This window comes from Somniosus microcephalus, chromosome 8, assembly GCF_052327205.1.
Source record: "Somniosus microcephalus isolate GS21.2 chromosome 8, FLI_Smic_1.0, whole genome shotgun sequence".
In the NCBI taxonomy this organism is placed as follows: Eukaryota; Metazoa; Chordata; class Chondrichthyes; order Squaliformes; family Somniosidae; genus Somniosus; species Somniosus microcephalus.
Genome location: NC_140994.1, coordinates 34,495,306 through 34,511,110, shown reverse-complemented (window position 1 = coordinate 34,511,110; position 15,805 = coordinate 34,495,306). Strand labels below are relative to the sequence as shown.

Here is a 15,805-nt window from a genome sequence, read left to right as displayed (position 1 = left end):
ATCAGTGTTTCCTCTGACTGTCTGGATCAGAATAAGAATACACAGTGTGGGCATTCACAAACAGGAACCTCTGATCAGTAAATAACACATTTAAGGCTACAAAAATGGTTTTGCCTAAAATACCTGGAAGGATTTTTGGGTGGGATTGTATTTTGCACTGTTACAGACATTAAGCTAAATACTCTGCTTGAATAATCTTCTGATACTACTTGTAATATCTTGAGTATAGACAAATAATCATTGTTACAAAATTGCGAGGAGTTTTACTAACTATGATGGAGCATCAGAAAGTTTGCAATCAGACAGTTTGCTACAATGAGATTTTACTGTACAGTGTGCCTTAGGAAATATCTTGTAGTGCACAGGCGCTTACTGATGGCTGTTGTGCACTTCTTATACATTAATCATAAAAGGTGTCAACATTGAATGTCTTAGTCAGGATAGTATGTATCACCAAAAGTTGGCTTTTTAAATAAATTAATCTTGAAAACTCCAAGATACCATTATTTTAGATGAAGGTCCATATTACTTCATAATTTGTCATTGTTGTAATGTTAACTTTAAAAATGTACAGTTAAACTTTACCCTGAAGATAAATTAATAACCATATTGCTTCATTTGAAAAAGTCACTCACTCAGCATTGAGTAAGAAATGATTGGCTAATATGTTTGAGCAAGAACCTATTCTACACCATCCCATATCCTAATCACATTTCATGGGAACATAAACTATGTTAAAAATTACAGATGTGGTCTTGTATATTTCCTAATAATGAATTGGTAAATAAAATCACACAATGCTTCGTAATACACAATTTAGGTTTCTTAAAATGTTTGGATATTTCTTAAAACTCAGCCAAAAGTCTGATTTTTAAAGTTATTTAATACACACATGGAATCATATTAATGTTACAGCACAAAAACAGGCCGCTCAGCCCCTAAGTTTGTGCTTCTGTTTTTCTCCGTATGAGCCTAGTCTAATTCCACTCTCCTGGTCAGTCCTCATAACCTTTAACATTTCTCTTTTTGCAAGCAACTATTTATGGGCTTTGCATCAATAATGGTTGAGATTTCCACATTCTAACCATCAGATGTGTTTTTCTACTCTTCCCTTTAACATACAAGTTATATTCACTGGCTTGTTCCCTTCATGATGCTTACTGAACCGTTATCAATTTTCAGTTCCAGAACTGAGCAAGCACTTTTCATGGCCGGCACAGACACGATGGGCCGAATGGCCTCCTTCTGTGCCGTAAATTTCTACGATTTCTTTTGAGTCTGAAATACTTAGGCTTCCACCTTTTTATCACCTTTCCCTAGATCCATAGACTTTAGAAATATTTCAATGTTCAATAGTTCCATGTGCATGAATTTACAGGGAGAAACTACAGGATGATTTGGACAGGTTGGGTGATTGGGCAGAAGCATGGCAGATGCAATATAACGTGGATAAATGGTGGCAAAAACAGGAAGGCAGATTATTATCTGAATGGCAATAGATTGGGAGAAGGGGAAGTGCAACGAGACCTGGGTGTCTTTGTGCACCAGTCGCTGAAGGTAACATGCAGGTGCAGCAGGCGGTTAAGAAGGCAAATGGTATGTTGGCCTTCGTAGCGAGGGGGTTTGAGTACAGGAACAAGGATGTCTTGCTGCAGTTGTACAGGGCCTTGGTGAGACCACATCTTGAGTATTGTGTGCAGTTTTGGTCGCCTTATCTGAGGAAGGATGTTCTTGCCATGGAAGGAGTTCAGCGAAGATTCACCAGGCTGATACCTGGGATGGCAGGAATGACATATGAGGAGAGATTGGGATGATTGGGCTTGTACTCGCTGGAGTTTAGAAGAATGAGAGGGGATCTCATTGAAACTTATAAAATTCTGACAGGACTGGACAGACTAGATGCAGGAAGGATGTTCCCGATGGTCGGGGAGTCCAGAACCAGGGGTCACAGTCTAAGGATAAGGGGTAGGCCATTTAGGACAGAGATGAGGAGGAATTTCTTCACCCAGAGAGTGGTGAACCTGTGGAATTCTCTACCACAGAAGGCAGTAGAGGCCAATACATTAAATATATTCAAGAAGGAGTTGGATATATTTCTTAAGGCTAAAGGGATCAAGGGGTATGGGGAGAAAGCAGGGACCCGGGTACTGAATTTGGATGATCAGCCATGATCGCATTGAATGGCGGAGCAGGCTTGAGGGGCCGAATGGCCTACTCCTGCTCCTATCTTCTATGTTTTCTATGTTACATGAAGTCTCCTGCCATCTCCCTATTTTTATATATTGAATAAAATGTTTATTGAATCTACTGCTTTTTTGTTGCTTTAAATGGAAATTTCTAGCCAGTCAGAGTTTGCGACCAGGTTGAAGACCTACATACTTATATTCTACCCCATTAACAACAAGTAAAAATTCCAACTGAACCAGAGAGAGCGAGACCATATAATGTAGGCAGAATCCTCTTCCTTTAAATATCAAGAATAACATTAACTATGGCTAACCTATTTTTTACCTTCAGAATATAAAATCTATCTGAAGGCTGGTAGATTAACAAGTGTAACTCTCATTTCCTAAATCTATGGACTATGTAACCTATCAATATATTCACATAACAGAAAGATGGGGTAAATCAAAAGTACAATTAAGGTCTTCTGATGTAATCCATGAGCAAAGATCAAGCAGTTTATCAGAATCGTGATTAAGAACAATTTGAAATACACTCTTAGCTAGATGTTAATTTAGTTTATTTCTACCTTCATGCTCCCTTATCAATTTTACAACATTATCAAAAATGCCATTTGATTTCCTAAAAACAGTTTGAAATGCATTCTTTAGCCAGTGCAATGACAATGACCTGAAGGTTGACATAACCTTTGGTGAGATTTTGACAACAAAGCTAAAGGAGATATATTGGTACCCCTTGTAACTCAAAGCATTCAGGGAAGTAGAATTGCAGCACTCAAGGGGTTAAAAGCATAAGATGTGGTAACAAAGAATGATTAAAAAATCACAGATGGGTATACAGGTGTCTTAATTTATAATACTTAGGATAAGACAAATCATATAATCTTCAATAAAATACTTTTCCTTTAAAGACAGTCTTTATAAAAAAGTGACATACAGGAAACTTTCTGGTATCCGGCACTGACGGGACCGAGCTGGTGCCGTACCATCAAAACTGCTGTAGAAACCAGCACTAATGTTAAAACATACGGAGCTTTTAAGCTCCGTGTGAATCAACAAACCCTGTTGCTTAGCAACAGCTTCAAAACAGTCAGCCGCAGCTTAAAAGCATCTCTGTAGCTAAGCAACAGCTTCAGCTAGACCTTGCAGAGCCGGACTGGAAAAAAAAGCAACGAGAAGTAAAAAAAACTTATAGGAAACGGCTCCTGAATTTTGCCGGTAGATAGAGCTTTCCGGACATTTAACCTCCGGTTAAACGAAAGTTTCCTATATTACAAAATTGTGTGATTATAAAAATGTTGCCATGAAGATGCTGTACCTTTGCTTGTATTTTTATTTGCTTCATTTTTAGTTGTTCTAGCTGCTCCATTAAATTTTTGCCTTTTCATTTGAAGAAATTTCAAATTTTCTTGCTCCCCAATGAAGTACTGTTGGAAGAGAAGCTTTTCTTCTGTCTTTAAGCACCAATAAAGACCTTTTACATCACAGGATAATTATGGATCAGGAAGGCCATTGGGCCCAATTTAGTTGATCCATTTAGAAAGTGCTCCTCCCCCTCCCATTGCAGCATCCAATTGGTTTGCCCACTACTAGTTCTAAGAGTCCATGTGCTAATCATTCTTTGAGTGATAAAGAATTTAGCGTCAGCTGTGGCTTCATTAGTAGTACTTTTGCCTCTGAGTCAGAAGGTTGTTTGACTCGTAGTCCCACTCTAGAGACTTGAGCACAAAAATCTAAGTTGGTACTCCAATGCAGAACTGAGGGAGGATGTAAAAGATCCTGTGATACTATTTCAAAGAAGAGGTGAGGAGCTATCCCTGGTGTCCTGGCCAATATTTATCCCTCAATCAATATCGCTTAAAAACAAATTATCTGGTCATTATCACATTGCTGTTTGTGGGAGCTTGCTGCGTGCAAATAGACTGCTGCTTTTCCTACATTACACTTCAAAAAGTACTTTATTAGCTATAAAGTGCTTTGGGACATCCTAAGGCCATGAAAGGTGCTGCATAAATGCAAGTTTTTTTCTCTATCAGTCCTAAAACTTAACTAGATTGAACCTGTATTTCCTTGCCCTACTCTCTCAATTCAGTTTAAATGACTGGATTTAACTTTTCCATACTGTCTACAGAGATGGATTGGGTGAGTGATTGACTCAGAAGTACAACAATCATTGATAAAAGCCTCCCCTGCAATATCAGTTTATTAGTGAATGAAACAAGCAGGTGGGAGGTGAAGATGAGGGAAGGATAAGAAAAAAGAAAAGACGGGGTCAAATAGATTGGAATTAGTTGCAACAGGAAGTAAATGCAGTGTTTAGATAACAAAACGAAGCAATCTAGCATCAAACTTTTTCTTATGATAAACTTTTTTTTGAGCTAAGCTTCTGTGGAAATTTGTGTATCAATCTGTTGCCATGACATCATGATAGCCAATTATCAGAATGCACTAGAAGATGAATGAGGTACTGGTGCTCGTCAATTGCAGTGCTTGAAGCTGGTAGTATTTAATGATATAAGACTATAAGAAGAGGACTCTGCTGTTGGGTTACTTTTCTGTTTCTTTTGTGGCTTATCGGTGGTTGTAGTTTATTAAACATGTGAAAAAATCTCTTGTGACTTTTACAAACTAAGTGTCCAGATTCACTCGGCCTTGCATGCTGTTTTAACTTCATGAATGACCAATAACTAACTCATGTATTTATGTAAGATTTTCAATCTGTGTGTGAGAGAGGAAAAAAAATTAGTTAATCATTTAAATCTATTTGTTAAAGTAACTATCGAGATTGATGATAGTATAATGAAGTAAGGTGTCCTGAGATGATGAATGCTGCAAAATGTCTCCGTGACTGATTCTTGCGTAATTATTTTAGGTTTACAGCTTTGCTCCAGAAGTTAAAATGATGAGCATACTGCTCCTGACCATCTCTGTGCCAATTTTGATTTTGATTGGTACTATTCTATACTGGGTGAGAGCCAAGCCAAAACCTCTGAAACCAAAATATGATTTTTCCAGGCAATCTGTGCCAACCAAGGTAAGTTAAACAGAATTTGTAATGAAATTCATAGGGTAAAAATGACTCGAGTGGATGAAAATTTATAATTGAGGAAATTATTTTTAGTCCTGACATTTTTTTTCCTTAATCTATATTTGGAATTTGCCTTTTGGCTTATCAATCAGAAGCAATAAAACTGCCAGTTGCTTTAATTGCTTGTTAAAACATTTGACTTTTTTGTTTTCCCCTAATCTTTCCTTTTCTAAATCTGTTTCATGCTGTGGTATGAGCTCCACAAATGCTGTTACCCAATAGTTCCTCAACCATATGACAACTGTTATGTATAAATTTTACCCAAGGATGTTGAGGTTAGTTTTCATGTCCCTAATCCGACCCTAGTCAGCTAACTCATTACAAACTAAAGGTTCAATCTTGGGCATTCCTAGTTTGTATAATTCAGTACCACACTAGGTGGTGACTGTATCCATTCTGCTATCTGAGGAGCTTTTGTCTTTCTAGCATAATGACCTTTATGATGGCTTCTTTGGTTTCCAGTGGGGAAATCTCAAACTATGTGGTGATTCATAGATTCAGTTTTGAATCTGATCTGATCCAGTCAAGGCTATGAAACACATGTCTCTCCTCGTCTCGTCTCAACTAGCTAGAAGGGTTTAAATGGGTTCGGGCAGTTTCCGCCTGCTACTATGGCATTAAGCTGATATCATTGGGATGCTTAAGGTGTGACTAGTTTAGGAAATTGGAAATAGCCTGACTGCTGTAGTCAGCTGTGCTCTCCTGATTTTGTAGTTAAAGTGCACTGAAGTAGAATAGTAGGAGCATTCCGCTGCATCTGAATATGTTATAAACTCTGAATGTGAATGTGTTATAAACTAACTCGGAAATGCGCTATGCTGATGTGCTTTTTCAGCTTGGACTTCCAGGATCATCTGTCTTGTAACGAGGTGTTTTTTTTTAAGCTTTCACTAGAGGAATTTTTTTTTTTTTTTTTTTTTTAATATTCCTACAGAATAATGATGGTGCCAGGAGATGTGCACTATTGAAGGATGATAAAGTTGTATCTTACTTTTACGATGATGCCAGAACACTCTATGAAGCTTTCCAGAGAGGTTTACATGTATCAGGTATTAAAATACTCTAAATCTTGCAATTGGGGATAGTCATGTTTTTGCTTCGTTCTGTATTCAGTATCAAATATTTATCTTTCCTGACAGGTAATGGACCTTGTCTGGGTTACAGAAAATCCAATCAGCCTTATCAGTGGCTTTCATACAAACAGGTATGTATTGAGATTAATGAAGTGCTGGAAATGGTATAGAGATCCAAACTCCAGGAGGGGAAACAATTTGCAACATGTAATTTTGAGAGGACTGGGTCTTGTTTCAGAGAGGGCGTGTATTTCTTTTGGGTGGAAGCTAGAAGGTGCAATTCTGAGACCCTCACTTGTCATCTTCTCTTCCCACCCCCCATTCAAATAGCACCTTATCTCCGCAATGTCTCTGATTCCACTTGAGGTGCAGTGACTGTTATGCAATCGAACTTTGCACCACAGCTACCTTTCGCATGAGTTGCAGTTTACTGAACTGTGAGATGGCAATTGTATAAAATTGATGGGGGGGGGTGTTAAGAAACTGACATTATCTTCATTCAAACTGTGCCTTTTGCTGGCAAATCATGAACAGTCACAAGACACCTACCTTTGAGTTCATACATACACACCTACCAAACTAGGAAAAGCTGACCACTCAATGATATACAACTGAAAAAACAGCCCTGAATAAAGACCTATAACTAAAGCCACTGTTTCAAGATGCCTGAATAATTTCAGCATTTTTTAATTAGTGTTTTGCAACGGAATCTTTTTTCTGTGAAAACTGAAACTCAATGGCATCAGTATGATGTGTCCGAAAGTAGTTAACAATGGGAACTCAGTGGGACATGAACTTTAGTCACAGTACAACAAATCAGTCAATTATCCAAAGGTAATAAGTATCACATAGCAGGCCTACATGTATGTAGGTGACAAAACTGAATGTGATTATGTTCTGTAGGCTTTACTTACAACATTAGATTATTGAAATGGATGTAAATAATAAAACATTCATGTAAAGAACATAACACATTTCCATAGTGCTCCACAAGTGCAATGAGACCTCTTCCTGCACTTTGCACAAAACATAGTACACAAAGGCATTCAGAGACATTGCACCCCATCCAACTCCCCACTCTTTCCCAGAAACTTTCTTCTCCACTTTCCCAGTTCATACTGGCACTAATCTCTATTCTAACCCTATTAAGCTGGTACTCCTCTTCCACTCTGTTTGAGCTGGGGCTCTCCCTCTCCTTCCTCCTCTTTCTTCTCCCCCCTGCCCCCCCCCCCCCCCAGCAACACAGAGTACTGCTCTCATCTTCTGTCTCTTTCCATTTTTATTGCCATTATTATGTCCTCCTATTCACCTCTTCTTCTTTGCCATCAACCTTTTTCCCCTATCTTTCACTGCCACCCACTCTCCCCCTCTGCTTCCCATCCATATGTCCCCTTGTGATGCATCTCCTCGCTTCCATTGGTATCTGTTGTCCTTCTACCTGTGTCCAGTGGCTAATGAACCAGACCAGACCAGCCCACTCCTTTTCACATGCCATAGTGCTAATGGCCCCATTTGGCACCTCCTGTATACTGGAGGCAGGAACTCCCATTCTCGAGTTTTTGCCTTCAGTATATACTGGCAGCACTTGGCATCATTAGCGCTGGAACCATGTAAAGAGAATTGAGGCTAATCTAGTGCATTAGCCATTGGACTCAGAGTGGAGGGTGGGTGCAGAAAAGAAACAGGAATTACAATTCCACTTACTGTAGGCCATAACTCTGAATAGGGACATCATGTGACTGAAAAACACGACACAGTTGGCATGTATGCAAGGTAGAGGAGGCTGTGTGAAGCCAACTGGACAGTATGGGTGAAAAATGCAGTGATCTATGAGTAAACAAACTAGATTTAAAACTGTTCTCATCTACTTGCAGGTGTCGAACAGAGCAGAGTACCTTGGATCAGGCCTTTTACATCGAGGATGCAAGCCATCCCCAGACCAGTACATTGGCATATTTGCTCAGAATAGGCCTGAGGTAATGTATATTGAACTATCGTACCACTAAACTTAACCACTGCAAATCTTTTACTATTAACAGCTGCACTTCACAAATGCATAGTTTCAAGCTTTAATTTTTAATTCCTGGATTTAATTTTGTCAATCTGCAGCATTTCACCAGATTTCTGGAGGGGAGGGTGAAATCTGACACCAGGTCAGTTTGTATTGTGTATGGCTCAAAAAGTAATATAAATCATACCACTTTTTTATCCGTACTCCTTTCCTCCTCAAGGAAACATGGGGGGCTAGTGGTAGCTTTGGCCACCAAAATAAGCAGGCAAAATACTTCAATTAGACTAAATGTAACACTTTCTATACTATTGAAAAGCGTGGGTGCACTTGAGAATTATTCTCCCAACATAAATGGCTAGCAGACAAGACCAGTATAGAAAATTATTCCCATAATGCAAAAATCTCACTGATCAACTCCCATTAGTACTTATTCATCCCACAGGCAGAAAAAAGCCAGATAAGTAACTTGGACTCTGGGGCCAAGCTGTTCACTGTTCAAAAATAATCTACTTAACCTGGGATAAATCCCATAATCTTAACATTAGAAAAGTCAGGAATTATAAAAGGTCATTGGAGCTTATCCCCAATTCTCATAGCAAAACTCTTTCTACTTTACAGTTGCTTATGCATTTCAGGTCTGTGTGTTCCATTTACCTAACTGTATAATCCCTATTCGGTGAATATCTGGCAACTTTGACTTCTGCCTCTTAAGTAACCCTTCTGATTCTGAATAATTGGACTTGGATAGGCCTATATTCAAATACTGTTCCAGCTTCTGCACATTTATGTTGCTGCAATGTTTTTTCATATTCCATATCTCAATGGTGTAGAAGCTTCTTCTATAGATGATTTTGTGCTGAAATTGGTGTCTTGATACTTCTGTTGTGAAATAGTGTTTTGTAAATGGAGATAATCAGACTAATATAACTTTTATTACATGTTTAATCAAGACACTAATGCCAGATTCTGTCTTTTCATTAGTGGATAATTTCTGAGCTGGCTTGCTATACCTACTCTATGTCAGTGGTACCTCTGTATGACACTCTGGGACCTGAAGCTATTGTATACATCGTTAATAAAGGTATGTATCAGTGAAGAAAAAGCTTAAATTGTTAAATGTGAAATGTAAAGTGTACTCTGCATAAGACTGACTAGGAGCTATCTGCATTGAAAGTAGGGATTTGTTGTGTGTAGGTTGTTGTGTTGGATGGCTCTGTAGCTCACTCTCTAAGGTAAGCTCCTGATCCTACATCCCTCCGAGCAGTGTGTGAAATAATTGGATTATACTCGAATCAAAGTTTGTTCTCTGGGAACCTACAATGGCAGGCCATCTTGTGCATGGTTTTTCTTCATGGAAGTTTGGCTGGGAAGAAAGGTTATGTTTTTTTTTATATAGGAATGTGTGTAAATAATGGTTAAGTCTGTTTTGGTGGCTGTGGGTAAACCAACTACATGCAAAAAAGATTCTAGTTCAATCTCCTGCACTGCATTGAAATAGCTGAACTCCAATAAGGTAGCAGTGGGGCCAGTATGAATAGCCTCCATGTGCCTGGGCTAAGAGGAGAAAAGATTTTGCAGACTTGACAAAGAATGGCCAATTGGACCAGGTACCTTTTTAGTGCCAGTTGGAACCGTACCCTAGTGAGTTGCTCCATTTTGGGAATTGTAGGAAGAAGAGGGTGTGAAATATAGCTTTCAAGGTTACAGCATCTTTTTAAACCTTCAGTGTGGTCTCCACCTGCACATAGACTATTCCTTCAATAAGGAACGATTCTGCGATCCCACACTCAGCGAGGAAGCCATTCTTTCAGTGAGCATTGGATGGGGATAATTCTCCAACCCTCACCAAGTGTGGCTACCAGCTGGAAGTCTGGATTCACAATCGACCATATAGTGTCAGACTATGGCCTATTTTGATCTACACTAAATTTGAGATCAAGAACGTGTTTGTGTTTTCTTAAAGGAACTTTTAGTCATTTTTATACAATGGTCCAAGGATTTAAATGGTACAAAGTATATCTTCAGTTTATCTTGATTCTTGCTGGTAGGAAGATTAGAACTGACTTGATCCTTCATAAGAGTTGATAAAACTTATGGCTCTAGTGACGATTGACTAACCAGCTAAAGAATGGAGGTGGTTGTGGACAGGTAAACGGCAAAAGGTTACTTGGAGACTTAGCACGATGCCAATTTCCATTTAATACTTGTGCGTGTGTGACTAAACCACTCTTGGATTAAAATCTGAATTGGGTTGTCCCATACTAGTATGTGTACGATCATCGGTCAGCAATCTGTAAATGGAACGTTTTGTGTTGAAGCATAGAAGTTTGTTAAACTTAATATCCCTCTTTTGCAGCTGAAATTTCCACTGTGATATGTGACAAGCCAACCAAAGCTAATACTTTGCTGGACAATTGTGAAAAGAACCTCACACCTATCTTAACAACTATTGTTCTGATGGACCCATTTGATGATGCTTTAAAAGAACGTGGGGCAAAATGTAAAGTTGAAGTCCTCTCCCTGAAAGAAGTTGAGGTAAGATAGCAGAGTTGGCTGTTTATTCTGCATATAATTACAGAGCAAAAATTATACTAGTCAAATGGCTTAACTGAATTGATGGATAAAGTCCCTTCCAACATTCATCTTTTGTAGTTGAGGCCCTGGTTCAGGCTTGGTGGAATTGGTATTTTGTTGTTCAAACCGGAAGTAAAAGCTACACACCAATATAGCTGACTATAAAATATTCAAAATCCTGAACTTGCACTCTTAAACTCACAAGACGGTGCTCCTTTTCCCTTGGTGCACGCTGTTGTAATTGGATGAACAGAATGCAAATACTGGATGAGTTTCCATAAAAGTGAAACATTTCACTGATTTTTAAAAACAAATTCCAGATCTGAACTTTGTGAAGATTTCTTAGTCTGACCCTGTTTAATTTTGGTATTTGAGATGCCATGGAGTTAAATCTTCATATTTTAGCAAAGGGGATATTCTTAATCAGGCTGAGGCTAATGGACTTGTTGATATAGGATCATACTGAGCTAAGTTGCTTTTGGGGCTGATCATATATTCTTAATACAGTGATGTGCTACATTGCTGAACGAAACTAGTTAAAATTTGTAGTGTTCTCTGATTTCATATAAACTCTTAATCATACTAAAAATCTGGGGTATTAATGCGTAAAAGTTTTCTAGCTTATAACATTTCTAGCTTGCACTAAATGCTGCATGCCAGATGCAATCCTAGTTACTAAAAGTTACAAATGACACGTGAATGTACATCAAAATTAAGAGTGGATTTGAGGTAAGATGGATTTCTGTGCTTTGATTTTTTTCCCATCAATCTTTTTCCTCTCCTGAAGGTCTGACTATTGCTGGGGTATGCTTCCTCTGGTACCTTGAGTCACTGTTCTGTGAACTTAAATAATTGTAGAATCCTAAAAATTATAGCACAGAAGGTGGCCATTTTGTCCATCGTACAGGTGCCATTGGGCCTGGTCTTGTGCACTACCTACTGGTTTTGTGATTGCTGTAAACCTGCCAGCATCTGTTAGCCTATTCAGTTGCAAGTGTTGTCCCAAGCCTCAAAACTACCTCCTTTTTCTTCTCTGAACTCTGAAATATTGTCAATTTTGAGAGTACATTGGTCTCAATCCACACACTATTCTAAAGATGTCTTTAATATTATGTAAAATATGTTTTCAGACACTACAATGCATCCTAGTCCTTGACAATCCCAGTTAACGTCATCACGTTTAGTGAAGGGTGTAATTACAGGAAACTTTTTATCCGGCACCGACTGGACCGACGTGGTGCAGGTTGATCAAAAAGTCCGGATTACAGAGAGGTATATGTAGTGTATGTACCTTGAAGAAGGAACTATATTCTGCAGCCCCTGTATACTGCAGTACCAATAGTGACCACCCCTGTATATAAGCCTGTATAGTAGTTCCAGTTTTGTCTCCATTCAGTAAACACCTGTTATAACCAACTTCTGCAGTCCGTGTCTCAATTACACACGGACATTACATTGGCGACGAACAGATCCGAACTTACCTACAGTTCTGCACCACCTCATGGGAATCCATCCCTGAAGCGAAGTTATTAGAGGTCGAAGCCAGAAGGAACAAATCCAAAAAGGAAGAAACGGGCGTCGACCGTGGGCAACCGCCCTCTGATTCATCGAATTTGAAGATTTGCAGGAGAGGCTGTCGAGAGCTGGGCTTGGTTATCCAGTCTATGGTGTTCCAGCTAATCGGGCTGGTGGTAGGTAGTACACTGATCCTTCCTGGGCTGCGGCGGGCTAGAGCTCGATCGGGTGGCTTTTCAACGGGGCCGAGCAGCGTTGTCGGGAAGAGGGGAGAGAGAGAGAGGGTGGAGCACACAGGGCGCGGCCGGTGCTACGAAGCCGGGCAGCGTACAGACCCGAGAAGAGGGAGGGAAGTGTCCCATAGGGTCTGCTCTGACGACGGGAACAGTAATTAAAATAAAAGAAAAAGAAATTGGAAGCGCAGAAAGCCGCGAGGAGCTGCAGTTTGCCACGGGGACCGCGGAGAGCGGCGTTGGCAGCAGCGCGGGGGGAAGTGCGCGAAGACCATAGGGTGTCGCCATCAAGGCATAAAAATGCCAGCAACAGCGTTGGCAGCAGCGGAAAAGGCAGCGCGGGAGGCGCCATCTTAATCCAGCGGGGAAGAAGGCAAAGCGCGGGAGGCACCATCTTAGATCTCCACGATGCCGAAGACTGGCAATATCACTGCCTTCGATAATGCAATAGAAGACTGGACCACGTATGTGGAAAGAGTCGAAGTATATTGCAAGGCAAATGAAGTAGCCGATGAGAACAAGGCATTGGTACTCCTAAACTTAATGGGCGCAAGAACGTACGGCCTATTGCGGAACCTGATCACTCCAGTCAAACCAATGGCGAAGAGTTTTAACGAAATTGTTGATATCCTACAGGAACACCTAAATCCTACACTGCTGCTGATAGCAGAAAGATTTAAATTCCACAAGCGAAATCAGCATAAAGATGAGAGCAATGCTGATTACCTTACGGAACTACGCAAGCTATCAAAGCACTGCCAGTTCGGAGCAGGACTGGCAGATACCCTACGGGACAGATTTGTCTGTGGACTCCTGAGTGAAGGAACCCAGAAGAAGTTACTCTCCGAGAAAGAGCTGACGCTAGATAAGGCTTTCAGCGTGGCAGTATCGTACGAAGCAGCAGCAAGGGGAGCTGCGGAAATACAGCAAAAGCCACAGGAATACGGCACCCATGAAATGACACGGGGATTTGAAAAGTGTTATCGCTGCGCCAGAACAACCCATGACCAGAAGGACTGCTGGTCCAAGGACAAAACATGCAGGCAATGCGGAAAGATGGGACACATTGCACGAGTTTGCAGGTCCGGGAAGAAGACTAACGACAACAAAAAGACTACTAAGGAACAGTACAGGAAAGTACAAAAAATGACGGACAGTAGTTCCGAAGACCAGAAGAGCGATAGTGAATCCGGGAACAAGAGACTAAGCTGTCTCGAACTACACAACGTAATCGCAAAAGAGGATCACCGAACCATTTGGGTCACCCTCACGATAGCAGGGTCCCAAGTCAAAATGGAATTGGATACAGGATCAGCCCTGACCATCATGAATCGACGAGACTACGAGCGGCTATTCCCACACATACCCTTGAAAGACACATCCATTGTCTTGAAGACATATACGGGGCAGAAAGTATACCCCAGAGGGAAAATAAGGGTGCCTGTCGAATACAACGGCAAGGAAATACAGAAATTTTATCTGTACATACTGCAAGATGGTGGACCACCGTTATTGGAACATGAATGGATCAGAAAGCTAAGTTTAGACTGGCACTCCATTCAGGCACTGACGGCGGCTGGTAAAAAGGATGACGACGTCACACCTGGACGATTGTCAAAAATCTTAGCTAACGCTAAAGAGGTATTTCAACCAGGACTGGGAACTCTTACAGGTGTAACCACCTCGATAAAAATAGAAGAGAATGCAATTCCCAAGTTTTTCAAAGCAAGACCGGTACTGTATGCAATTCGCCCAGCCGTCGAGGCAGAGCTGGAGAATGCAGGCGTGTTATCTAAGGTAGACTGGAGCGAGTGGGCGACACCCATCGTTCCTGTCATGAAGAAAACGTTAAACAATAAGTCTGAGGAGCCAAGGAAGGTTCGCATCTGTGGGGACTTCAAGGTGACTGTGAACCCAGTCCTTCACACAGTACAGTATCCTCTTCTGAGGATAGAAGATATTTTCGCCTCACTATCTGGAGGGAAATGTTTTACAAAAATTGACCTAGCGCAAGCATATTTGCAGATGGAGGTTGAAGAATCCTCTAGGAAATATCTCACGATAAACACTCACAAAGGTCTTTACCAGTATAATCGACTGGTATTCGGAGTAGCATCAGCTCCGGCTATATAAAGAGCAATGGAACAAGTCCTGCAAGGGATTCCAGGGACTCTGTGTTACTTGGACGACATCCTAGTGACCGGTGAAAATGACAGTGAACACCTTGCCAACCTAGAGCAGGTGCTCACTAGACTAAGAACATGGGCTACGAGCCAATCGCCCCAAGTGCGACTTTTTTAAGAAACAAATATCGTATTGTGGCCACGTGATTGATGAAGAGGGGTTACATAAGTCCCCTGACAAAATTGAAGCGGCAGTTAAGGCTCCAGCGCTTGAAAATGTGTCGCAACTGAGGTCATTCCTCGGATTGGTGAATTACTACCATAAGTTTTTGCCGAATTTGTCCACAATTCTGCACCCACTGAACGCCCTGCTACAAACTGGAGCAGCATGGAAATGGAGCAATGAATGTAAGCGGGCCTTTCAGAATTGTAAAGGCCTTATCACTTCAAGAGAAGTATTGGCTCACTACAACCCATCACTACCGATAAGACTGGCGTGTGATGCGTCTCCCTACGGCGTTGGAGCGGTACTGTCACATAAATCCCTTGATGGTTCAGAGAGGCCGATTAGCTTTTGCGTCACGCTCGTTAACTGCAGCCGAGCGTAACTACGCCCAGATTGACACAGGCCCTCAGCCTGGTGTGGGGGGTGAAGAAGTTCAATCACTACCTGCACGGACAGAAATTTACTCTACTAACTGATCATCAACCTCTTGTCTCCATTTTCAACCCTAAGAAGGGCGTCAGAGGTGGTCCCTTTTCCTAGGGGCACACCAATATGACATCGAGTACAAAGGAACTAAATAGCATGGGAATGCTGATGGATTGTCGCGCCTACTGTTGCCAACGGTGGAAGAAGCACCTGCAGTGGATCCTGTGGAGATATTCCACTCGACCCTAGTCGAATGTCTACCTGTGACGAATGCAAACATAGAAAAGGAAACACGAAATGACCCGACACTCTCCAGGGTCTATGATTTAACAGTGAAGGGATGGCCAGCACAT

The 15,805-nt window shown here is 40.9% G+C and overlaps 2 protein-coding genes across 9 annotated transcripts in view; one reads left to right on the top strand and one right to left on the bottom strand.

Moving 5' to 3' along the window:
• LOC147113437 (guanylate cyclase 2G-like) overlaps positions 1-3,731 on the bottom strand; it is a 38,684-nt gene extending 34,953 nt beyond the window's left edge. The window contains exon 1 of the mRNA XM_085994515.1: positions 3,502-3,731. Within this exon, the coding sequence (XP_085850641.1) occupies positions 3,502-3,552 (51 nt within the window). The 5' untranslated portion in view covers positions 3,553-3,731. The remainder of the gene's footprint in view (positions 1-3,501) is intronic.
• Positions 1-15,805, top strand: part of acsl5 (acyl-CoA synthetase long chain family member 5) — a 40,706-nt gene that overhangs the window by 4,080 nt on the left and 20,821 nt on the right. For 5 of the 8 annotated variants that reach the window (XM_085994512.1, XM_085994510.1, XM_085994511.1 and 2 more), the window contains exons 2-7: positions 5,056-5,217; positions 6,206-6,320; positions 6,411-6,475; positions 8,219-8,320; positions 9,337-9,436; positions 10,712-10,890. In XM_085994512.1, the coding sequence (XP_085850638.1) occupies positions 5,083-5,217; positions 6,206-6,320; positions 6,411-6,475; positions 8,219-8,320; positions 9,337-9,436; positions 10,712-10,890 (696 nt within the window). In that variant the 5' untranslated portion in view covers positions 5,056-5,082. Of the gene's footprint in view, positions 1-3,811; positions 3,987-4,445; positions 4,648-4,744; positions 4,888-5,055; positions 5,218-6,205; positions 6,321-6,410; positions 6,476-8,218; positions 8,321-9,336; positions 9,437-10,711; positions 10,891-15,805 lie in introns of those variants that run through there. The other 3 variants (XM_085994508.1, XM_085994506.1, XM_085994509.1) reach the window with 3 other exon arrangements.